The 27,327-nt window shown below is 36.4% G+C and overlaps 2 protein-coding genes across 2 annotated transcripts; one reads left to right on the top strand and one right to left on the bottom strand.

Annotated features, from left to right (window-relative positions):
• Positions 1-8,288: 8,288 nt before the first annotated feature.
• On the bottom strand, positions 8,289-11,256 carry LOC107743206 (macrophage mannose receptor 1). The gene is made up of 6 exons (XM_016556350.1): positions 11,147-11,256; positions 10,539-10,916; positions 10,038-10,367; positions 9,900-9,929; positions 9,359-9,430; positions 8,289-8,551 (listed from the first exon to the last, which is right to left on the bottom strand). Exons 1-6 carry the CDS (start codon positions 11,172-11,174, stop codon positions 8,289-8,291), a joined length of 1,101 nt encoding a protein of 366 aa, XP_016411836.1. The 5' UTR covers positions 11,175-11,256.
• A 1,882-nt stretch (positions 11,257-13,138) lies between these two features.
• Positions 13,139-25,480, top strand: rxrbb (retinoid x receptor, beta b). Its single transcript, XM_016556305.1, has 11 exons — positions 13,139-13,271; positions 14,269-14,469; positions 14,596-14,743; positions 17,562-17,741; positions 19,131-19,282; positions 23,787-23,916; positions 24,049-24,181; positions 24,258-24,299; positions 24,426-24,517; positions 25,067-25,172; positions 25,372-25,480. Exons 2-11 carry the CDS (start codon positions 14,323-14,325, stop codon positions 25,478-25,480), a joined length of 1,239 nt encoding a protein of 412 aa, XP_016411791.1. The 5' UTR covers positions 13,139-13,271; positions 14,269-14,322.
• Positions 25,481-27,327: the final 1,847 nt, after the last annotated feature.

Genomic DNA, 27,327 nt, shown 5'->3' with positions numbered 1-27,327 from the left:
GATTAAAAGGGTCTATCAAAATAAAGTGTTACCAAATTCTTCAATGGTCATGTAAAACAACCCCCTTTATACCTTGCCAAAAACAGCTCTGTTCACAGCGAGCCGTTTCAGTACATGTCTCTTTAAATGATAATGAGCTACTGCTCACCCCACCCCTCTCTTCTGTTTTTGGTGCATTACCATCAAAAACAAAACTAATCCACTGCCTCCTCAGTGACTCTTATGTTGGAAGAAAATGAAGACTCTTATGTTCACTTTTACATCCAACTACAAAACACCTGCATTGTCAGCGCCAATAGCCTAGTGGGCAGCACACCGACATACAGCACATTTGCGCTTCGGACGTCCCAAGGTTGAGGCCCGGCTTGTGGACCTTTCCCGACACCGCCCCCTTCTCTCTCTCTCCCACTTCGCTTCCTGTCTAAATACTGTCCTGCCATAATAAAAAGGCCACAATGGGCTTGGGGATGTTGATACTGTAGGTGTGTTCGACTTGAAGCAACGCTGCACAGACTGATTAGTGTATGACATCAAAGTACCACAAGAGCTATTTGAAAGCATACAGAGCCATCTGCTCTCGCGGAAATTTGATGTCATACACTGATCAGTCTGTGCAATGCTGCTTCAAGTCGAAGACACCTTGTGGCTCCAGCTCATGATCACTACTTCACATACTCTGGCTCACGATGAGAGCTGCCATATCTAGGACATTTTGGCTTCATTATTCCACAGCAGAAGGAATTAGGAATTGTTTATTATTTTTATTTTTTATTTACAGTCTATGGATAAAATAATTCTGGAAGTGATCCCAAAAATATTGTTCCTCTATATCGTTATAGTCGTAGTGTGATTTCCGCTGTTCTCTTAAATGTAAAAATATTTTTAAAACTATATCTATATAGTTATAGTTATTGCTTTTGGTGTGAACAGGCCTTTACTATTGGAAAGAGCATAACAGTGTCACGCCCATGGACTGTCCTAGTGTTCCTGTTTTGCTCCCCATGTGCTCACCGTGACCCAGTTTCTACCGTGTCTGATTGTCTCCTTGATTTCAGGTGTCTCGTTAATTACCTCATTTAGTTGTGTATTTAAAGTGTTGTCTTCCCTTGGTTCCCTGTCCGGTGTTAAACGTCTATGTGCGACGTGTGGTCCTGCCTGCCCTGTGTTTGGATTAATAAAGACTGTTCTATTGGAATTCACCTACGTCTCCGTGCTCCTTTGTTCCCGCACAGTAGCAGCAGTGTGACAACAGCTAACTTGGATCACATGAGGCACCTCAGCCAATCGCATAATGGCAACCTTAGTGGTTAGGAGTCACAATTTTACGACAGTCAGTTACAGCTTACATTGCACAGTTTCTCGTGGATTAGTTTGCTCGTCTTGTCAATGCATATTGCTCAAGAAAAGTGATTTTGATGCTTCTGCTGATAGTGTTTAAAATAGATGACATGTTTGTTGCTATCTCGCTATGTTTGCAGAATGTGCTTTACTAAGCAGGAAAAAAAGAGCGCCAATTGCTGGTCACTGCAGTGCACAAAGCCACAATTTAAGAATAGGTTTTATTCTGTTCATTAAAAAAAAAAAAAACATTATATCATCATACAAAGCAGTCACAAGTCATTACATTTCAAGTCTATTTATTGAAACTTAAAGCCATAAAAGAACATATGATTATTTTCATTTACGTAGTAACATACAATATAATTTTTTTAATTATTCATGTCCTTTACTCATTAAAATGCATTATATCAGTATAAGAAACATGGCAGCCATAATAGACATGACAATTCAAGTTTATTTTCAGGTAAAAACCTGAAAACCAAAGGAAAAAAAAAATGATACTTTTTGGACAATACACACTATTGCACAACATACAGTGGGTACGGAAAGTATTCAGACCCCCTTAAATTTTTCACTCTTTGTTATATTGCAGCCATTTGCTAAAATCATTTAAGTTAATTTTTCCTCAATGTACACACAGCACCCCATATTGACAGAAAAGACACATGAAAGCCCGCATGGAGTTTGCTAAAAAAACACCTGAAGGACTCCAAGATGGTGAGAAATAAGATTCTCTGGTCTGATGAGACCAAGATAGAACTTTTTGGCCTTAATTCTAAGCGGTATGTGTGGAGAAAACCAGGCACCTGTCCAATACAGTCCCAACAGTGAAGCATGGTGGTGGCAGCATCATGCTGTGGGGGTGTTTTTCAGCTGCAGGGACAGGACGACTGGTTGCAATCGAGGGAAAGATGAATGCGGCCAAGTACAGGGATATCCTGGGCGAAAACCTTCTCCAGAGTGCTCAGGACCTCAGACTGGAACTAAGGTTTACCTTCCAACAAGACAATGACCCTAAGCACACAGCTAAAATAACGAAGGAGTGGCTTCCCAACAACTCTGTGACTGTTCTTGAATGGCCCAGCCAGATCCCTGACTTAAACCCAATTGAGCATCTCTGGAGAGACCTAAAAATGGCTGTCCACCAACGTTTACCGTCCAACCTGACAGAACTGGAGAGGATTTGCAAGGAGGAATGGCAGAGGATCCCCAAATCCATGTGTGAAAAACTTGTTGCATCTTTCCCAAAAAGACTCATGGCTGTATTAGATCAAGAGGGTGCTTCTACTAAATACTGAGCATTTTTCAGTTTTTCTTTTTTAATAAATCTGCAAAGATGTCAACAATTCTGTGTTTTTCTGTCAATATGGGGTGCTGTATGTACATTAATGAGGAAAAAAAATTTACTTAAATGATTTTAGCAAATGGCTGCAATATAACAAAGAGTGAAAAATTTAAGGGGGTCTGAATACTTTCCGTACCCACTGTATATTATTAAATAGTAATGTGACACATTTGCTGGTAATGCTGTAAATAAGTCCTACCAGTCCCAACTCTGATGATCACTAATAGCTGTCATATTCAGAATTACTGGGTGAGTTGCATAAATCCAGTAATCCTCCAACATTCTGCTTCAAAGTATTTATAGGGCCTGGTGCACCATCACTAAAGAGAAACTGATTCTCAGCTAAATTTACTATTGCCTTCATCACATCTTCCATGACCTTTACCACGGGCTGCCAGAGGATGAAACGTTGTGTTTGTCTCTCCAGTACAGTGACTCTTCCACTAAGAACACTCAGAAGGTTCACAGCTCTCCTGACCACTTCCTGAATATCACCTGATGATTTTGAACCTCTTCAATCTTCCTCTCAGTCCTCTTCAGTGCCTCATTGGTTTGCTCAATTTCATTCTGTGTCCTAGAGATTATTCCCTCATAATGAAACACTTTTGCAGTCCAGTTCCTCACTTGAGACTCACAGTTTTGTTTCTCCCATTCAGCATCTCTCAAGGCATTTGAAGCTTCTTCAAATCCCCGCTGTCCCTCACTAATCATTATTGGACATAGTGGGGAACAGAAATCTCTTGAACACACATCAGGCACAAATTTATAAATGCATAACTTCACAAATTGTTACAATTCAGGATGATGGTAAGAGTAGTGTAATACTCACCAGCGATCCATCCAAAGCATTATCGCCCCTGTAGTTGCTCATTACATCTGTTCATTCTGTCTTGATGTGCTCTTATGGCATAATTTGCTGATTCAGTACTTCAATAGGTTGGTATATTAACATTATATCAGTTAATGAAATTACGGTATTTAACTATAAACTTAAGTTAAAACCTAAAACGTTGCTACCGTATTTTTTACGGTAAAATTCCGGCAACCACAGCTGCCGTTTTTTTACCGTAAATTTTACGGAATTTTTTTTACAGTGTACACTTCTTTCAGCCTGCTCCAAAGCTGCTTTGGAATGCTCTAATGATTCCTCAGCAGACTTCTTCTTTATGTGCAAATTATCCATGGCCAGGCTTTTCTCTTTTTTCTGCAGCTTAACATTTAGTTTCTCTCTAATAAGCTGCTCCATGCTTTTCATCTAAATATCCAAGCTTTTGTTAAATCATTGTCTCTGATGTTTTCAGGCACTGTTCAGCATCCTCTATATGCTTCCTAATTTGATTGTAATTGGAGCATGTGTCAGTGTTGGGACTGATATGTGCTTTCTTGAGGGACTCGCATATGTTACAGATATTTAGAGACAATTCCCTCATTTAGAGGCCTAGAAACGGCCTCCATAGATTGTACATCCTTCACACCACAGGTACTAATGTAAGGGGAGGCAAAAATATGAAAGGAATAGTTCACCCAAAAATTATTTTTTTTCTGATTATTCACTTAGCCCCAGGCCACCCAAGATGCTGAGAAAAAAATGCACTTTGAGAAGGTTGCTTCACAGAGTTGGACCAAGGCGAGCATTTGTAAAAAGCATATCATTATTTATTTTTTGAAAATGACAAAACGTTTTGCTAGAGAATAACCTTAACTTCTCTTCAGCTGAAGAAAGAAAGTCATATGAATCTAGGATGGCCTGGGGATGAGCAAATAATCAGGAAATGTTCATTTTGGGGTGAACTAAGATATTAAAACACAATTTACAGCACAATGGAATACTTGTTGTCATCTTCCTTTTAAATAAATATTAAAAATGCTTTCACATTATTTACTTGTAATACCAATATCTTATAATAATATGTGCAGGTTACACAGATACATTAAAAAAACTCACTTGTGTGTGTGTGAAAATGGTTAATTTTTCCTGTTACACACAAACACAAAAAAGACTATTAATAAATCTTTTGACAGTGAGATCACATATCATGGCGCATAATAATTTTAAGAGCTGTCTGACATAGTAACAGAGGTATAAAATACTTAAGTAATGTTACTGGATTACTGTACTAAAGTATTATTTTGTGGTATTTGTACTTCAAGTACAATTTAAAGTGATTACTTGCACTTTACAGACACCAATCTGCCTCCATCCACTGAATTTTAAATTATTTTGCTCTAATTTTAACTTATATACTGTATGGAAAAAATAATTAAAAATGTGTTTCTTTTTCTATCAATTTTTATTGATTTAATTTAGAGGTGAATATTTTTAGTAACATGAAATCACCTCAAAATACAAAATGTTAAAGAAGAAATACTAAAATATTGTACATTTGTTTCAGTGAAAGGAAAATGGTACACTCAAGGTATTTGGTCACTTTTGAGTGTAATTTTGAGTGTGACCCATAAATGAGGAGTACCAGAGGACTAGTACAGCAACTCATGATTCCATAAATTCAGTGCATATCTCATAAACGGCTGGTAATCTGTGGTCAGAGAATTTATAGTTTTAAACATGTACCAGTGTATGCTGAAACATACCAACTCAATCAGCACAAATACGAAACTCCTCATCTTCTATTTCAGTGAATTTTACATCCTTTCAAAAATCATTATTGCAAATGTTTTAGCTATAGATATGGTTTCCACAAATTTGTTAACATAAGGACTGCACAATTTAATTTAGATAGGAATAAAGTAAAATATGTATGACTACCATCCATAGCGTGTTTAATGAAATAATTAATGACCAAATGATCCTAAATGCAATTGCCTTACCCTGTTTAAAAGTGAGAGCGATTTCATCAAGTCACAAGATCGTTTAATGCGGAATGGTGAAATAAATAAATGCATCAGTTTTTTGTGGTCTAGAAATCTTAGACCCTGCGTCTCAATGTTCATACTATCCATCCTAAATAGTATGTGAGATTAGAATAAGTTGCCTTGTCTAAATACCCGCACTTGCTATTTAACTTGCATTGGAAAGGTTTCCGTGACTTCTCGCGAGATCTCGGCAAAAAGTCTCACGATTTATTTCCAGAACATGATGCAATACCGGAGCGGTATTCGAGATAGTGTGGGTTTAGTGTGCATTAAGGGCACTGCGCTCTGGCGTTTTAAAGACCTTGGACAGTCTTGCGCATATACTTCCCGCAATCCACGCGCTCTCAAGTGACCAAGACCGCAAGTGTGGGTATTTGGACAAGGGGAGTGTGTCCCAAAGCATAGTATGTTGAAAAGAGTATATGTGACGTGATAGTATGTCCCAAAGCTTGCCTACTCTTCTACTACACACTCAAAAGTGTGTACTTTTTCTTAACCAAAAGAGTACATACTTTAAGGGCGTAGTATAAGTAGGCACATTGAGACGCAGCAAGAGTTTTAGAAATGTTCCCTCCCACAACCATTGTTGTGTCTAAAGCCACTCCCCTGCTCTTGGGAACCCAACTCTTTTGCTTGAAACTCCTAAACTGCTGGTCAATCATGAGGGACCTTCATTGGACTTACATAGATAAAATTAAATTACAAAATAAAATAAAAAAACGGCAGTTGTGGTTGCCAGAAATTCACCGTAAAAAATACGGTAGCAACATTTTAGGTTTCATGGTTTTAACTTAAATTTACATTTAAATACCGTAATTTCATTAAGAAGAATGCTGTATATGTTTGTGTGGTTGTCATTGTTGTATAGCCTATTAATTAAAATCAATAAAAAACAAAAATGTGAAGAATAATAATTAACATTATGTTGTGCAACAAACTTCTTGAACAAATATTATATTTAAGTTGTATTTGTACAATATTGTAATTTCATTATAACATTACAATTTTTAAAAGTATGATTCATATTACAATATGCCAAATGTATTTGTATTATTACAAACATTACAGCCATGTTCAGAATAAGCATATAACAATTACAGGGTAAAAGAACCTTAACCAGAAATGTGTTCAGATACAGATCACATATTTGCTGGTACTACTCAACGATTATAATAAAAAGTTCTTATTACATTATCTTATGAAATTAAATCACTATTGTGCATTTTCTTCACATGGCCAAACTTTCCTGTTGACACATTTTAAATTAAAGTCAAACACAGAAGAAAAAAAAAATACATGAATTCATAGACCAGATGAGACATAATGTGACAATGTAACATTGTGTTTTGATGCTTACAGTTTATGTTGGATATCATGTTTGCATAACATGTAAATCTCACATTATCCTTTAAAATGTGTAGGATCAAATAAAAGTGCACGACAAGCAGTTTCTCTCTGACTGCATCTTCATGGTTTTCCATCGTTCTTTAAAGGTAGGGTAGGCGATTTCGGAAAGGCTAGAAATAGCAAGTTAGCTTTGAAAGCAAGATCCCCACCCTCCCTGCATAATCACTCTGCAAAGCCACGCCTCCTCCAAAACACATGGCTGCATCCGAAAACTTAGGCAGCTGACTTTCTGCCTCGTTGCCGTATGAGGCAATGACTTTGCAGGCAGCGTTTTTGCTCGAAGGCACCTCATGAAACTGATTTTGGACATGCTTCTGTGGCAGTTTAACGGTTTAATGATATACAACAAAATAGAATGAGTTTTTGTAATAACTAAACAAATATTTAATTACTATAATACTTATTTCTCGCTAGAAATAACATCAAAAGTGCAAAAAGTTAGTCAGAAATATACATTTACACACAAACTGACCACCAAACGCAACTTTCAAACGCCATCTTTATTTTTTAGCTCAACCGTCACGGAATGGAACGCACAGGATTGTGGGATATAAAAGGCAGCGAAGGATACATCTATGCTGCCTTCAAAATTTGATCAGAAGATTGTACCTCCGGAGACAGGAAGTAAAGCAGAATTTGGATTCGGACGTGCCTTGATGCCTTCCTGCCTTGGAATGCTGCCTCCAAAGGCAGCATTTTAGAGTTTTCGGATGCAGCCATGGACGCGCTCCATCAGAGCAGAGACTAACCTGCGACACCATGAGAGACGGCATTGGTGGAGGATTGAATGCAACTCTGTCATATTACCTTATCTCATTCACCGGTGAGAAAACATTACAGTACAAACCATAATATTACAATAATAGCGCCTTTCTTTCTCACTGAAACGCGCTGATGACATATCATGTCTGCGCAAACAGGGTGCACAGAGGTATGCAAATACATATTTTGACAGGCAGGCAGGGCAGCCTATTGTGATGTTCAGACCGAACATTTTGATTGGACGAACATTTTATGGACCTACGCCTTCCACAAACTACATATAAATAAATTTAGACCACTTAACTTAGTGGTTGCTATCGGGATGTGAAGAGACTTTCAACCAACATAACAAAAAATGTTTTGGAACCACATTACCGACCCTGCCTTTAAAATGCATTAGTACATATTTGGCAGATAAAATTGAGTCTTTCACTCTCTGGCCTCCTGACCCAACGGTGCCCTCCAGTGGACTCCATAGCTCCTGACAGCCCACACTCCTCATAACCATGTGGCCCATGACCAGGCGCCCAGTTTTGGTAGCAGCCTGCTTCTCTGTTCTTTACATAGACCATATGAGAAATAATGCAGACGCCCAGTTCTGGTAGCAGCCTGCTTCTCTGTTCTTTATCCAGAACCAGAAGTTGAAGGTGCAGGTGTAACGGAGACCCAGCCATACATGAGAAGTGGAGGCCTGGATGGCTTTTCTTGCTGTCCTGTTCTGAAGCTCCTCACTGTGAATGGAGACCAGGTCCACGTGGTGCTTTCTGCAGTAAGTCACAGCTTCAGTCCACGTCAGGTTCTCACGGACCAGAATCAGGTTATCTTTGGGGTGATTTGGCAAAAATAGGCATTATGAGTTGTAAGGGTGACAATAAGGAAAAGGGTATAATAAGGGTATAATAGACAATTAATTTAGAAATATTATCGATTCAACTACATTGACTGCATTATGCAACTTTAAAACAAAACATGTTATTTTCCTGTTTATTACTGTGAAGCTGCTTTGACACAATCTGTATTATATTAAGTTCTATTTTAATAAAAGGTGACTTGACTTGATAAATGATAGCATACATTTAAATATAATAAACTAGTTTTATATGTACTATTTATTGAACCTTGAAAATGTGCCTTTTAGGGCAGCAAGCATAAGAGTTCAATTATTCTTTATAATAAAGGGTGCAAGCCTACTAATATATAATATAGCAATATCACACAAGCAATTGTACGGTTCTTGTAATACAACAGTTAAATGATAAAGAAGGTAATATTAACGTTTCTGCCAGTTTTTTTGCCACTTTGTCTATTTTTGCTCTGCCAACAAAAGAGTTCGCCAACAAAGGCCAAGCATGTCTCAGAGCAACGAAGCAGTGGTGTTTGGTTCCTGAATGAATCTGTGTTTTTTTAACGAATCAATCAATGATTCGCTTATAAAGATGGTGATGTGTTGCTGTCATTATCTGCAGAAATTATAACTGAAAAATCCCCACTAATAATATACAGATTATGAGAGTTTTGTCTGGAACATGCACACAAACACTGAAAAGTCTTTGCTCAGCCAATCAAATTCAAGGAGCGGAACTAACTGTTGTAGTAAACACAGGTTCAAAAATATTCAGAGTGTCTTACCTTGCTCTGCACCTGTAGTGAGTATTTGTGTAGGTTGTGTGCTTCTATTTCCCCCCTCAGTATCAGTAGTAGCTGTATCAGTGAGAACATTTCAGGTAATAAATTGCATAGTTATTTTTTTAACTATTTTTCATGTGTTAAAAGGTTCAAAGGATAGTATGATTTTGACTGCATTTTTAAATGATACTCCACCCAAATATGAAAGTTCTGTCACCCTCATGTCAAACTTTATGCATTCTTTCTTCTGTGGAGCTTAAAAGAAGACAGTTTGAAAAAGTTTTTTTTTTTTTTTTTGTCAGTCAGTTCATGGGGTTCTATGCTGTTTCTCAACATTATTCAAAATACCTTCTCTTATTGCTCTGCAGGAGAAAGAAGTACAAACAGACTTAAATAAATAATTAAATAAAATATATGTGCTATAAAAATGCAGTTAAATTTCGTCCCCAAATTGTGCATCCCTATTTGGAACCAAATGAGGGTGAGTAAATGATGACAGTTTTTTTTTTTTGTGAACTATTTAATGTTGGTGTTGGCAATATACCTGGTTTAGTAGTTGAATGAGATTTCAGATCTGTAAAGGAGTCAGATTAGATGCATATTAAACAGCGATGAAGGAAACTGAATTATTCTGTCTCATTTCTGAGCAGTTTTAAAGACAAAGAGAAAAAGACGAACGCACCACCGTGACAGATAAAGGGCTGAGTGGTGTTACATTGAACGTCATTCCATTTCCCTGTGTGGTTCACCATCACTGTAACACAGTCCCGCTCTCTTCTGTTGTTACTTAACTGACTTGAATTCCAGAAACGGAAAGAAGAGTTACTCTGATCCGACCACGACCAAGGGTCGTTAAATAGTCCAATCCATACATCGTTTTTTGCAGTGTTCTTGACAACTTGATTTTCTGAGGAGGTTCTGACATTCACTAGATCTGTGTGAAAAGTTCTGCAAAATTCTTGGGCCTCCCTCCAGGATTTGTTCTGCTCAATCAGGATATACGTTTTAGTGGCTGTAACAGACAAATGACAAGAAAAAGATTCTTATTGCCACTAATGTGTTTATGAAAATACGTTTATGAAACTGGAGCACTATTGTAACTTATATTAAATGAAGGTAATACTGTAAACTATGTATAGTCACAATACAATGAACAGACAATAGTACAATAAAAACATCTTACCATTAAAGCAGACAAATTGCCTTTGTGTATCACAGCTATCACTAAACCAGTTCCCATTGTTGTCCATTGCAGCACAGCCCTCATTATTATTTTTATCTGGTTGATTTTTTTCCCAGTTTTGGAATGTCTTTTCATTGTACACACTGTCTGGCAGGGTCCAATGCCATCTGAACACTTCACCTCTATAAAGTCCAGTATACACATCATATGAATTATCAGTTATGGTTTTGAACAAGCTGTTCTTCTCATCTTCATTATTCACAGTCGCCAGGTCAGTGTACATCTCACGGCAGAATCTCTGAGCCTCAGTCCAGTTCTTTCTGATATTTATGAAGTGATACTGGTGAGATATTTGGCTTGATGTAAAGGACAAAAGTCCTGAAAAAAAAAACTAATGCTTTTACGAAGAAATTTACCAGCACATGTACCACACAGTAATTCATGGTATGCCAAGCACTACAAACGTTTGAAAACATCCAGGCTACATGTGGAAAATTGTTTTTGAAAAGCTCACTTTACAGCAGAAAGAATAAATAACTAATTTGTGTCATTCTTTTTAACAGGTCAAAATCATAAAATATAAATCCATGTTTTGCTTAAACACTTACCAAAGACAACAAGCAGAAAGTAAACCATGATGTTGTAATTTCAGGAGCAACACTCAGCTCAGTGTGTGAGTAACACATGGTCCATACAGCCTTCTTTTCCTCCTTTTAAACACAATCTGACACCATCAAATCAGAATCACAAGTTGACATGGCATGTAATTTTCATAGTTCTCAACTCAAGAAAAGTAAACTCTAAAATCCCAATGAAAGCATAACACTTTTACATTTGACAGGATATTTCAATCTGGAATGTAGAAATATAATAGCTAACAAATAAATATAATCAGCTTAAAACGTTCGTACTCCTTGGTTGTGTGATTGGAGTCTGACTGTTTTAAAAGCAGTCTGTGTTTTAAGAATGTTGTTTAGCCTGTTATCTACTCTACCCTTGAGAAATAATGTCGTCATGTACTCCCACAATATACTGCAACATATTTCATTAGATTAGAATGAAGCTGCTACTTACAGTATTGAATGTTGAGTACATATTTTCAAAGATAATTATGAAGTTGCTGTGACAGTTGAAAAACGATCATGTGGGCATGCATTCTGTGTGGGAATGAGGGTGAACAGGTCACGTTGCAGATCAGACTGAATGCAATGTCACACCTGGGGGGGGGTATATCTGTGATATATCAGGCTACATAGATATATCACTTTTTTTTTCATAAGAAAAGGTGCCACGTTCACCACATCACCTCAGATGACCCCGTTTCTGTCTAGGATTGAACAAAATGTGTGAATATTCAGCCAAACAATAGGGCAAAACATTATTGGGTTCCCAGAAACGGCAAAATACTTTAAATTTAAACTTATGAGAAATTTGCTAAAATGTGGAAACCAATAAAATATGTGTTTTATAAGTATATATATATATATAACAGGAACATATATTTATGTAGAATTTTTCACTTAACCTTTTATGGGACGAATTGTGAATTCACAGCTTGAAACAAATAATTGACTTTATATTTTACATGTATTTAGGACAAAATATGTGTTTTGATCTTCAACCTTTTTCTTTTCAGCTGACTTTGTCCCATTATAGTAAATTATTTTTGGCAAATTGTCTGAAACTTCACACAAATTCAAATGCATGTTCACTATCTGAAAAGAAGTGAAAAGGTCTTACTGTTTCATTAAATATCTTTATTAAAATTCCATATCCTCCTGTGCTGCTATATTTGATTTGTGTGAAAATGTCTAAAAACTTAACACAAATTTAGATGCGATTTCACTGCCTTGAAAGTGTTTCAAAAGCATTAAACATCTTCAATGTTGTGTTTCATCTTGGAAAACCAAATCAATTATCATAGCACAAGTGAAAATCAGCAAGACTCCTGTTTTGGTTTTATCTATCTATCTATCTATCTATCTATCTATCTATCTAAAGATAATATATATATATATATATTCTTATATATTTTCTTATCCTTTATATAGGCCTATATATATAGGAAACCATAATTTATATGTAAATAATTTATATGTAGCCTTGGTGGTGCCTTGAGAATATATGAGCTAACATGTGCTAATGTCTCCTTTCCTGTCTTGTTGCCAAAAATGTGAAGCATATGGCAAATAGATTTTAATTTTACTGGTTAAAGGGGATGTCATGTGACATTACTAAAATTACATTTTATTGGCTGAACATTACTGTATTTTAAATGCAATTTTCTTAGCGCCATATGACAATGTCCCATAGAGAGCTAACTTGACTTTATGTGAATTTTCTCCTTTGCACTGTATGAAGTATATCTTTCTATCATGCATTAATTAAATAATAATTAAAGAGAAAAAAGGCAGCCAGCTTTATTTGTTTATAATCTTAAATAGGCCTAATAATTATGTTATTATTCCAAAGCTTTCAGACCAAATGACACCTTTTAATAACCAAAAGAACATGTAGTACTTTCTGCGTGTATATTTATTTAATTATTTGTTTATTTATTTATTTGCTTGCATATATTTCTTATGTGAACAGACTCTTAGTGTCCACTAGGAGGCTTGACTAACAAGGTATTTGTCTGGATGCAAACATTTATGGCGTAAACTGTAAAATATAGATGAAACGATGCTTTAAAGGACACGAATCGTTGCTGTCGGAGGATTCGGCGTTTGATGGGTGAGACTGGAGTCGATATGCTCATATAAACTCTGCAAACTTCTGTAAAAATGACGGAAAAACAAACAAACACTTGGACGAGCTAGGCTAAGCTAAGCTAACACGGGTTGGCCTATTATTTCGTCTCGCCATTTGTGTTTTAGAATACAAGTGTTTGTATGCTGCACAAAATAATAATTATACTTAAATAGATTCGTTTGTGCATTTTAAACAGGGTATTAAGAGTGAAAGGGGTGGACCAAATGGTTTTCTTTTAGTCATAAACAGTCCGTTAGCCGCCATTAGCATGTTAGCTGGGCTCTGCGCTGCGTGCTAAATAATAAATAATCCAAACGTTGTCAGGAGCATCAAAATAACGCTCGTTATCGAGTTAAGATGCGTTTATAGCACAGATTTTCCCGTTTTAGTCATATATTATCAATTGCATATGGAGTTGGCAAACATTAGCGCTGATAGTGTCAGTTTTGGTGGGGGTGATTATGAGGAACAGATTTGGGGTGCGCCCCAAAACCTAGTGAGCTCCCTACCAAGGCATCATTTTGGGCGATATGGGCGTGTTCGAAGTTTCGAACATAGTGAGCTACCTATCTAGACTGCATTGTTGGTCATAATAGACTGTTATTAAAACGTTTGAACACTCTCGTGATTCCACAATATGCTGTCTATGTAGGCAATTTCTTAGTTTTTGATACACAGCCTTAGACATCTGCCTAATCTGCAGCAGGATTAATAGAGCAGTAAACAGCAGACAAAACGACTAATTTTCTTTCCTAATGTACACATCGCAATATTTTTCCATATTTTCTGAGATACTCAAGAGGAAACACATTTGAAAAGGTGGATATTGTGAGTATGGCACCAGCTTTGCTTTCTTTTCCATTCTTCACTGAAATGACCATCTTGGGACTTTAATGACATATCCAGGAATATTACAGAAATCTTTCATTGCACTCAGTGTATCGTGTCTAAAACCCTCTTTGTGTCCACTCTCTTTCAGTAGATTATCAACGATCAACAGTCTCCTCTCTATTGGCCAGTCTAGTGTGCATCTATGAACTCCATACCGCCCTCCACTTCTGCCGTCAGTAGCCCTGTCAGCTCCGTAGATTCGCCACTGTCAGTCGTCAGCTCGTCCATCGGCTCTCCCGGCGTTCCCGGCACGCCATCCGTCGGCTATGGACCCATCAGCAACTCTCGGGTGAGCCGCATGTTCAAGTACTTCTGGACTTATCCATATGATAATAGGGCTGTATTGATGTATTGTCTTTTACTGTGCTGATGACTTTGGTTTTCTCATCACTCCTTGTCTATTTACCTCATGCAGATAAACTCCTCAATGTCTGTGTCTGGGTTACATGCTGTCAGCAGCTCTGATGATGTGAAACCCCCTTTTGGCTTGAAGTCTGTCAGTGGCTCTGGGCCAATGCTGTCCCAGAAACGCATGTGCGCCATTTGTGGGGACCGTTCCTCGGGTGTGTACTAGAACATAGAGCTTTCAGATTGATTATTAGTGATGCACCCAGTTCTTTTTTTGCACCCAAGTTTTCATTTAGCGGAAAAATCTGGACTGTTTTGGTTTTTAAATAAAATGTAAGTGTAAAGATCTTAATTAAATGTAAATTTATTCTAGCATAATTTTCAGTCACAAAGACGTTTGTTCACCAGGGCTCTCAATTTGATTCAGTTTGATATCAGTTCGGTTATATATCAGGAATAGTACATGTCAGTTATTCTTAAAAAAAAAAAAATCTCTCTCATTTAAAGCTGTAAACTATACATTATTGACAGGGTCCCCTGTAAAGCTTTTGTTGACTTTTAGATATTTAATATTAAAGGTTAAAATGAACAACTATTAAATTCAATTGCTATCTTATTTTTAGATATAATAATCAACACTAAATAATAGGGATGCACAATATTGGATTTTTGCCGATATCCGATATGCCGATATTTTCCAACTCATTTTGGCCGATAGCCGATTCCAATATCGATATATTTCCTTTTGTTTGGAAATGACACCAATTCTCTCCTGTGCAGAAATTATAAGCAAATTATTTTTTAATTTTGGTTAGTTTTTAACAAGAACTTATTTGTTCCATTAAATAAACAACAATGAAGTTATTTTATAATGACAGTACATTGAAGATTTGAAAATAACTATAAATAAACTATATTCAATCGCTGCATTTTTTTTTTTCAGAAAGATGCAGTGGTAAACTTAACATTTTATTTTAAGTTTTAACATTTGTAAATGGTCTAAAGCAAGAGTTGTAAACATTCTGAAAATCTTTTAGAGCTCATAATTTGTTTAAAAATATAACATATTACACATTAATAAATAAATCAGTTATATAAAATTATTTAATTTAAGTGACAAGCTTGTGTTTTTTTTGTTTGAGCTATAGCTTCTGAACTTTAAATCAAAACATACTCATGGTTTTATGGCATCAATTACTGCTTTATTTAATCGGAAACACAGTCTAAATATTATCTGTGTATTTTGCTTTCATTTTATTAGAAGTAGGCCAACAGCGCCCCCTACGGAATTAAAACCCCTTTACTGAGTGGGCATTAGGACCCCGGGGAGGCTGCCGCCGCTGCTGCTGTAGGTGCTATTACTGTTGACTCTATCACACACCGAACGCGTGTGGATTCTCAGTTTAAATGCAGCGATCCAAAACAGTGAATCTAATCATCATTCAGGCAAAACTTTGCTTCAAGAATGAGCCACACTGCTGACGTGATCTAATCGCTAGCACACCCGGAGCACACGTGAGTTAATGTATTCCTCTTATCAGCAAGACATATAGGCATAATTTTTCATATCGGGCCGATGCCGATATTTACATTTAAAGCCATTATCATCCGATTCCGATATTGGTCCGATAATATCATGCATCCCTACTAAATAATAACATAATTGTATAAAAAATAAATAAAGGGCACATTAGGCTATAATAGTTTTTATATTATGTATGATATAATTATGTTTCTAATTAGTTGTTGGTGTTTTATAACAGCCAGTGAATGAACACCCCTAATGATGTTCATTCATGATTATTTCATGCTATAGCTAGTAGTAAAGAGCAGGAGATGATCATTTCATGCTGCCACTTGAACTGAGGCGGCTACAGCCATCTGTCATGCCACAGTAAAGAGTGTCGAAATGCCATTTATTGTTTGAATATCATGATGAAGTTGACTAAATGATAAAAAGATCAAGAAAACATTATTGTCAACCCAGCCCTTGCATCCACACAGGATGGAATACATTATCTGTATTAGGGCCGTCAAAAAAAAAATCGAATTTCGAATATTCGTTGAATTAGAATTTTGATAATATTTAAGTACAAAATTCGAATTTAGTTTTTCAGCCATTTTGACAGCCCTAATCTGTATTGCGCATGAAATAGATGCTTACACATAAAGCGCCACCGAAGATGTACTAATTAAAGGACATTGTCAAAGCAATTGCAGCCAAACCCGAAAATTCGTTTTGTTTGCTGTCTCGGTTGAAATTGTGGTGCATCACTACTTTATATGGATATTTAAGGGTCAATGACATAATGCTCATTATTGCCTGGATCTAGTCATTTCATTCATTTATTTATTCATTAAACAATCATTCATTCATTCAGTCATTAAGTACATTATGAATCCAACTCATATTCACTTAGATACATCTCATCTGCAAAAAGCATGTTTTTAATTTTCCGAAGCAAAATTCATTTAGATATTTTTTGGGAGGCATAAGGTTAAATATGTCAAGGTAGTACAACTGTCCTGACATCATAATAAAGAAAAAAGCCTCATTAAAAGAATGAAATTTCTTGAAAAGAAAACTGTACTAAGGAATCTCGCATTATCTATATGTTTATTTCTTAATAATAAAAATATATTTGAACAAACTGCTTAACCGGTTAACACAACTTATATTGATAAATTGCTGAATATTTGTAATTATCAATTAATAATTTACAATATTTGTAATTATTACCTTTTACCTTAAATATATATTTGATAATGTTTTTGAAAATAATTGTTAAGATCTTTACACTCATATGCATTCAAAGTGTAAGGAAAACACTACTTACACCAAATGACATTTTTCATAAAGATGAAACTTTTGCATTAAACTGGACTTTTGTTGCATTTCTTTATAGTGAACGTTTATATTTGCCATTGACCCTAGTAGGCCATTACACAGGGGATGTTGTTTACAGTGAATGTTTTGAAAAATGACATTTCTTTGCAGCTCAGAGGTAATGTGGCGATGATTTGTGTGTGCAGGGAAGCATTATGGCGTGTACAGCTGCGAAGGCTGTAAGGGTTTCTTCAAGCGCACAGTCAGGAAGGACCTGAGCTATACCTGCAGGGACAACAAGGAGTGTCTGGTCGATAAACGACAGCGCAATCGCTGCCAGTACTGCCGCTATCAGAAGTGCCTGGCTATGGGAATGAAAAGAGAGGGTGGGTACCTGTCAGCCTTCCACTAAAGATATATCACCTTAGTATGAAGTAATACGTAAGCTCTATGTTCAGTAAAATATAGGCTAGGTACTATTTCTTTTGTAGGCTATTACTTACCTGAACAGTAATGTTAGTAGAACTTCATGGAAAAATGACAGCACTGTTTATTTCATTTCATTTGTATATTTGTTTTATTGTATTTGTCAGTTTGTTTTACTTTGTTTCTTTGTTCATGTTCTTACTGTATCTTATCTTATGTATAAAACACTAAAAATGCCTGCACACTGGTGCATTTACAAATTGATGTTTTATATTCATTTCATTAAATATTTATTTTACATTTCAGAATATAAAGCAATGTTAATTCAGCTCTTAATTTGTCATATATATATATATAAAACAAAAAGTACCGATAAGAATACCGTTAAAGTACCGAATCGATAAGCAGTATCGGTAAGAGTAGTAATACCGTTAAAACCTTAACGATACCCATCCCTACTAGGTACTGTAGGTGTAGAATAGAGTCAGGTGAAATGCATTGTAGCAGCATTATGTAATGCAACTGGTGTTTGAATGGGTTTAATGGTAGATCAGCATTATGTGATGGAAATTCTGCATTGTTTTCATATAGAAAGGTGGTGTCATAGCACATGCTAAGAGGAGCACAAAGATCATCTGGAGTTACAGTGACAGCGGCGGATTGATTGGGTTTTGTTAAACAATGTAAGAACAAATAGGTTATTAGTCCACAACTCCTGACAGCTGATGGAAAGCATGTCGTATGTGGGCGGGGATCAACCAGCAGGACAAAAACTAGGGTTGGGAACCGAGAACCACTTATGATTTTCATGACATTTGGTTCCATTAACGGTTCTTGAATATTTGCATTCAGTGCCTCACTCACTGAATCGTTTGTGTGGTTCATGAATTATTATCTGAAGAGCTGAGAACTATCGCTGTGGGTTAAAGGTTCATGTGTAATTACTGATTTTTTTGACATGTAATTACTAACTGTTTATAATGGTCAGCCATTAGGGATTTTAAATGGACAATACAGGAAAACACATAATTTTAATTTAGAAATAGTGCCCATGCACAACATTGCTACAATAACAATAATATTTATTTTACATAATATTTGCTCAAGTTAATATATATTGTATGTATATATATATATATATATATATATATATATATATACACATGCATACATGCATACATACATACAATTTGCAGAGAAGTGTCTTGCTCAGTGATTTTTGAATTGCATCTTTTGGTTTCCAGGCCAGATCTTGTACCACTAGGGCAACATCACCCAGTGGCTATATTACAGATGGCTGGGCTGATTCCTTGACATTTATGAGTTTCCCCTCATTTTTTCTCCCCTAGCTGTTCAGGACGAGCGTCAGAAGAATAAGGAACAGGATGGAGACTATGAATGCAGCAGTTCAGCCAATGAGGAGATGCCTGTGGAGAAGATACTGGAGGCCGAGACAGCTGTAGAGCACAGATCAGACTTGCACTCTGATGCCACTGGTTCAGTGAGTATATTTACACACCACCCATGGCTGCGTATTATCCTTGTTGTTTAAAGTCTACATAATAGGGATGTCAACAATTAATCGATGACCGATAAAAAAAAAAGTGAATGACAATAAAATAAACCTAGATTAGAGGGTTAGACGGTGAGGATTTAGGAAAAGAAACAATGCCTAAATATTATTGAATTTGTGGAAATTCGTGACCAAGAACAAAGCCGCATAAATGTAGGCTATATGGGCTCGAACGGCATCCAAAAGCATGGTCGCGATGTAACATTTTCCAGCAAACCAATTATTCCTCTAATAAACAAAGCTTTTATACCACACTTGTCATAATCAGAGCTTATAATTTGTAAATAAATAATTGCTAAATTCAAAACAGCAATTAAAAGGCGCTGTGACCGACATTGACAATGCGTTTTCCCAGAGCATTCAATGATGTCACTAAATGATGATGCCACAACTAAGAGCATCGTTCACAAGTTTCTGCATGGACCTAACTAGCCTAGGGCACAGGTTTTCAAGCCCTGGGACAAAATGGGATGCTTTAAGGAAAATGTATAGCCTATGTAAGTAATAGGCCTAAAATAAAAATAACAATTTGTTTTCATAAAAAAAAAGCGAAATATATCTGACTTAAATAATTAAGCTAACAGATTTAAAACAGAAGTGTGGTGCGGCGCTCCATAAACAAGTTCACGGAAAGGAAAGGATGACAACGTGCATTCTGTTTGTTTGCTTTATTTTACAAAAGCACAAATCTTCTGTTTTTATTATGAGTGTGCAAAAATAAAAGGAAACACTTTTGCGGATTATATCTTTTTTTATGTTTCAGCTGTTCGATCGCGCCGGAGCCTCGCGCGCACACACCCCACATATTCTAGCAATTCAAACTTACAGTACATCACAGTCTGTTCATTATCAAAATAAAATACAGTCAACCAAACATATAAAAGGTTACACTGGTCAGTTTTAAATAGACCGTAGTATACCGGTCCACTCTCATGTTATGCCAAGGACGTTTTTGCTCATGTGAAGAGGATGATCTTTTCCGTCTATATGAGAATGCGTGTAAAGTACAAGCCTAGTTTACATTATAAATAATAGTTTAACATTCAAATACATTGCGAATATGGAAACATTTCGATTTGTGCTGAATGAGATGTGAGCAAATACACCTCCAAATACAAATGAGAAAATACAAATAACCTCCAAATACATCTAGCCAAACCCGCGCTCACGCCGTCCTCGTATGTACGCATGCATGCACTGTCACGATCTAATGCACTGTAAATGCCGGATTTTTAAAAACAGATAGGCCTACCGTGTAATCTGATTTTTTTTTGGGAACAGGATCCAGCAGGATCAAATTAAATACTGGTCATAATACTCACATAAAAATGTTTCATGTGAGCAACAGTGTGTTTTGCTGCAGCAGCACCGATGGAAGCAGTTCACTGACTGCGCAGCACAGCCACACGCACCACAGTTACGTTTGGGATAATTTTATTTTAAATGCCATAATGTCAGTTGAAAACATTGCAATTGTGTTTTAAAATACAACAACGATCACCACGAAACCATTTAAAGAGGCGTGTTCCATTCTGGGTTATAGTATCATCTGTGTTTGTATAGGTTGTTTAAAGTTGACACTGCATTGAAAAACACTGACATTTACATTTGTACTTGTAATAAATAAGTGCATTATTTTTAGGTATGTACGGTTCAATTCAGTCTATATCATATTTTTTTAAATAAATAATAATACTAATGCTAATAATAATAATAACTTTATTTTATATAGTGCCTTTTAAAGTTACTTCTCAAAGCACTTTACACAGAAAAGGATACATATTCAAAAGTAAAAAAATAAGTACAGTGATAACAATAGAAATAAAAACACATAAGAAACAATATAAGAGTAAAAAAAAGAAAAGCCAGTGGTTAAATTTTTCACTTTCCCTGCCAACATTTTCTCTGGCCCTGCCACAAAAAAAAAAAAAATTGTTGTTTTTGACCCGTGCTATCTTGTATTCTAATAAATAAGCTTATATGACATCAGCATTTTAGATACCAGTTCAATTTGACAATTCTCTATTCCAACTTCAATACCACAGCAAAACCACTAGTCTAACAAATATAAAGTTCAAACATTCTTAAAGGCAAGTGAACAGTCAGTAATCGTGGTAGGGAATAGGAAATATATTGTACACTCCAACTCTTTCTTCATCCGAGCAATAATAAAAATGTGTTCTCATCTTGTGCAGCCTAAGTGGAACTAGGGTTGGGTACCGAAACCCCGTGCCAATGTGGCACCGGTACCTATGTAACCGGTATGTACTAGAACCGAATCAGAACGCAGATTTCGGTGCCTCATTTCGGTGCCACTTAAATGCTTGAGCGATCGATTGAAATATTTACACCGCACATGAAAAATAATTTCTCGACTGAGAAAATTCACGAAAGCAAGTCGGAAAGGGAAATGAGAGCATCCGAGGAGCGCTGAATGCAGTAATTACACTTGTTCTGATGGCAGCATGTAGATACCGTTAGCTAGCTAAGCTAAACATTCTTAAAGGGGTCATATGATGCTGATAAAAAGAACATTATTTTGTGTATTTGGTGTAATGAAATGTGTTTATGTGGTTTAAAGTTAAAAAAACACATTATTTTCCACATACTGTACATTATTGTTTCTCCTCTATGTCCCGCCCATTTGACTGAAATGCTTGTATTGAAACATTTTGCATTCTACCTATGATAAAACTTTCATGGACTTCTACATTAACTGTTCCCTCCTGGTGGAATGGTCTGCCCAGCTCAGTCCAAGCAGCTGAGTCCTTAATATTTTCAAGAAACAGCTGAAAACACATCTCTTTCATCTTCATTTGACCCTCTATCTCTAGCACTCTCTATTATAATGCTAATTCTAATTTTATCTTCTTTTTTTTATTAAAAAACTTGACCCTCTAACATTTGCACTCTCTATTCTATTTCTATTCTAACTACTTGTTTTATTCTCTATTCTTTCTCTATTCTTTCTACTTATTTTCGTTTTAATTATTATAAATAATGACCTACTAACACTTGGATTATCTATTCTTTTTCTGTTCTATTGACTTGTTTTATTTTTATTTAAAAATGACCCTCTAACACTAGCATTCCCTATTCTTTTTCTATTCTTTCTACTTGTTTTGTTTTTATTTATTATAAAAACCAAATAAGCAAACAAACAAAAAAAAAACCTTGCTGCTTATACTGTTAGGTGAAACCCCGCCCACGAACCGCCCCCTACTGTCCTCTTTTTGAAAAACTAAAATATGGTCACCCTACTAAAGCTAAACTTCCCTTGTAATGACTTGCAATGAGAAGCATTTCTAAACCTGTTGTCCAACAAAAGAGAACACTATAACGTTTTTACTCCACAACTGCTTCCTTTTGTGATCTGATGTGGCTTCTTGTCACAGAATGAGGCAGAAAATATGTTCTATACTGTAAAAAGCATATGGTAAAAATACTATTTTTTTAGTTACAGCCATAGCAATGCCTTTGTCCATATTAGCAAAGAGTATAGGGATTTCCTGAGTCCTATTACTTCTGTGATGCACATGTGGAGTTTCTGCGCGAGGGCGCCCTCTGGCGTCCAGTATGAATGAAACAGACATTAAATGTGTTTATAGCGCTCAATAATGGCCAATCCATCCTATTTTGGGTATTTATTTATTTAAAGTATCGGTTCAGGCACCGTTTAGGCACCGGTACCATTTTAAAAGTATCGATTTGGCACCGGTATCGTAAAAAACCCAAACGTTACCCAACCCTAAGTGGAACAGCCAAAATGCTGAATCCGCAGAAACTGCATGAGTTCATACAAGCTTCCTGTTTCCCCAGAGCATTTTGGAATACTCTGGGGTTTTTATTGCTTAATTTAACATCGCCACTTACATAACAAATGCAATACTCTGAGCCATATACACAAATTATTACATTTTGATGGCACTACCAGAGAGTAACATGATTTTTAACACACTTTACATGCATTACAGGATTATTGGTTTGCATGTAATCTGGTACAGTAGGTTATGTAGGTAAGATAATATTTGGGAGTTTTTAAAAAATATTGGTGTTCATGTAAACACGCTCATTGTCAGCAGTTGCCTTGTAATGAAAGTTGGTTAAAAGGTTGTAAGCGATTCATTTCCAAAGTTATGCCAAGCATTGATTGTTGTCGACTGTTGCAGGCAAAGTCAGTTTCCTGCTGGGTGAAAAACAGCCCTTATTTAAAGCTGTTTAAATGCTGGTATTCCCAGAGCTGGTTTAGAGATTAGGAACTTTTGAATTCTAAGTGTTTGGAGCTGAATATCCCCATAGACAGAGAATATAAATAAAAATAAAACACTCAGACGTTTATCAGCTCTGAGATTCTCTTTTATTGTCCAGAAGTGCCAGAGGCATTTGCTCTCACTCTCTCCTCCACTGACTCTGTGACTTCTCTGTTCTCCAGCCCAATGATCCAGTCACTAACATCTGCCAGGCTGCAGACAAACAGCTGTACACTCTGGTGGAGTGGGCCAAGAGAATCCCTCACTTCTCAGAGCTGCCCCTGGATGACCAAGTCATTCTGCTTAGGGCTGGTACGAGCATCTGACATTCTCACACTCATTTTGTCGCTGTCTGTTTCTTTTATATTGTTTTATATTGGAATGCAAATGTATAAATGTACACGAAAAGCATTTTACTATATGATTGTGATATTTTTATAACAGGATGGAATGAGCTCTTGATCGCTGCCTTCTCTCATCGCTCCATCAGTGTGAAGGATGAGATTCTGTTGGCCACAGGTCTACATGTGCCCAGAGACAGCACTCACAACTTGGGCGTGGAGGCCTTTTTTGACAGGTCGCAATGAACTCTGTGTTTACCACTGTTTAATAATATAGTCGATTTAGAGGCTTAACATGTTCATAATGTGCAGGGAAAGTGCACACAGTGCAGAGGTGGGAGCCTTATTCGACAGGTAATTCCTGCTTCTCTTGTGTTTACTTCATACCTGTCTAGAAGTTTGTGGGATGAGAACCCACCCTGCAATTCTGTCGTTGGGGTGATTTATGATTATTAGTCTCATTTTTTTACACACCTGCAGGGTGCTGACTGAGCTGGTCTGTAAGATGCGTGATATGCAAATGGACAAAACTGAACTTGGTTGTCTGCGTGCCATAGTTCTGTTTAACCCAGGTAAGCATTTGTTTAGGTTTATCTAAAAATTATTTAGAAGCCAAAAGTCTAATAGTTTGATCGATATTTCTGAATTTTTTTCAAGGGGTAGTTCTAAAATGTAAGTTTAATAATGTACTCACCCTTATGTTGTTACAAACATCTTTGACTTACTTTCTCCTGTGGAACACAAAAGGAAGATTTTTTATTTATTTTTAACTCTCTCAATATTTTTTGTCCATACAGTGAAAGTCAATGGGGTCCAATATTGTTTTGGGCCCAACTAACATGATGCCAGGATTTTTTATTTTTAGATGCATTGTACCTATAATAACCTGACAATGTGTCGTATCAATACCTTAAAACAGTTATATTATCAGGTTAAGGTCATAAACAGTTTAGGCAAAACCTGACTTGCACATCTAAATATTGGCCCATTACTTTAAACTGACTATGCATGTAAACACCTTCACAGGCAGAACATATATTATGCACACCTTTGACATCAAAACTGGAGAAAAACCCAAAGAATGGTGTATATTTGTACTGAATATTTCCAATATTTCTTAGATGCCAAAGGTCTGACTAGCAGCAGTGAGGTGGAGCTTCTCAGAGAGAAAGTGTACGCGTCCCTGGAGGCCTATTGCAAACAAAAATACCCAGATCAGCAGGGGAGGTGAGTGTTCTGTACTGTTATGGGGCGAATTTTCTAAAATTTTGTCTCTCTGACCCTCAGAATTAAACTTGTGTTGTGCCTTTAAATCTACTACATGTAAACGACCTCTTTTATGATTGACTGGCGTTATCGTCACATATGGATGTGAGAGTATAGAAGAGGCCATAAAAAAAAAATCAGCTCCCTTGCTAATTCACAGGTTTGCCAAGCTCCTTCTCCGACTTCCTGCATTGCGTTCCATTGGCCTTAAGTGTCTGGAGCACCTTTTCTTCTTTAAACTGATTGGAGACACCCCCGTTGACTCCTAATGGATGGAGATGCTGGAGTCGCCCCACTAGCTGCGTCAGAGGAAGAATGGGAGATGGGTTTTTTCTACCCTAGGTCCTGGAGATAACTGTGACTGCACTTTTTCTTCCCAGGGGAATTACAACGATTGGTCAGCCTCTGGTCTGGGGGTATTTTTTTAATTTTTTTTAGTTCAGATATTACATTTATTTTTCTCTTGACTATCTCTTAAGTGCACCATAGAGTCTAGAGACCCAAAACTTGCCATGACAAATTGTTGGTGCTACATTTCAACAGTAAGCTAATTCTTTGTGTGTGTGACCCTGGGTCACAAAACCAGTCTTAAGTGTCAATTTTTCAAAATTGAGATTTACACATCATCTGAAAGCTGAATAAATAAATTTCCATTGATGTATGGTTTGTTAGGATAGGAAAATATTTGGCTGAGATTCAACTATTTGAAAATATGGAATCTGAGGGTGCAAAAAAATCAAAATATTGAGAAAATTGCCTTTAAAGTTGTCCAAATGAAGTTCTTAGCAATACATATTACTAATCAAAAATTAAGTTTTGATATATTTACAGTAGGAAATTTACAAAATATTTTCATGGAACATGATCTTTACTTAATAACCTAATGATTTTTGGCATGAAAGAAAAATCTATAATTTTGACCCATACAATGTATTTTTGGCTATTGCTACAAATATACCCCAGCGACTTAAGACTGGTTTTGTGCTCCAGGGTCACATATTAGAAATTATATTGGTACTTATCAAAACTGATCCACTGGCTTTCCCCCCAATAAATAATAATAATATTAACAATAATAATAATAAAATTAATAAGTTTGTCAAAATATTAAAACAATTATTCCTTTAATTCTTTTTTATTTGTGATTTTGTGCCCCAACAAACTGCATATTGTTCTTATATCTAACCAACCATGACCTAGAATCCAGTTAAACTAGTGCTATCTGCACATGTTGCTGCACCAAATTAAGTCATTTTCATATAATTTCTATATATGTGAATCATGAGCTAAAACATTACAGTCAGCGTGTGCAAATGAACATCACTATCAGTGGGTGCAGTTCTTATATAGAATTCCCCCCTCTTGTGTTCTCCTATTACTAGAGAGCAGTCCTGGAAAAACAAAGCTTATTTTATGGTGAAAGGTGAGAGGAAGAGAAAAAAAATAAGAGTTCAACACTTCCAGCACATTCGCTTTATGTCAAGAGGTTGGAAACCCAGTGACAGGGAGTCAATACCACCAGCTCTAAATAACTTTGCCATTTCCTCTTTCTACCTATCTCTTTCTTCCTTCATCTCTCTTGCTCTCTCTCCTCTCAACCTTCTTTTGAGAGATCCATTAACATGCGGGACAAAGAGCAGAATGTTCCTGTGGAATGTAATGATATTGAAGTGAGAGTCTGAAGCTAAAACTAGCAGCTCTTAAGGTTCATGAGGCCCAGGTGGCAAAGGCCAAATTCCCTTAATCATCCATCACAATGAGAAAAACCAAAGAATATATTTCTGATGTGCAGTAAAAGATAATTGAGCTTCACAAATTAGAAAGTGACTTTAAGAAAAGAGCTAGAGCAGTGAATATTCCCATTTCCACCATCAGGTCAATAATTAAGAATTTCCAATCAACAGAAAATGTTACAAATCTGCCTGGAAGAGGACGTGTGTCTATATTGTCCTAATGCACGGTGAGGAGGAGAGTTTGAGTGGCTAAAGACTCTCCAAGGACCACAGCTGGAGAATTGCAGTAAATAGTTGAGTCTCAGGGTCAGAAATCCTTAATAAAAAAAAAATAAATAAAAAAAATCAAACAGCACCTACACCACATGTTGTTTGGGAGGGTT

This window comes from Sinocyclocheilus rhinocerous, unplaced genomic scaffold (genome assembly GCF_001515625.1).
Source record: "Sinocyclocheilus rhinocerous isolate Xijiao unplaced genomic scaffold, SAMN03320098_v1.1 scaffold946, whole genome shotgun sequence".
NCBI lineage: Eukaryota > Metazoa > Chordata > Actinopteri > Cypriniformes > Cyprinidae > Sinocyclocheilus > Sinocyclocheilus rhinocerous.
This window is presented reverse-complemented; position numbering and strand designations above follow the sequence as displayed.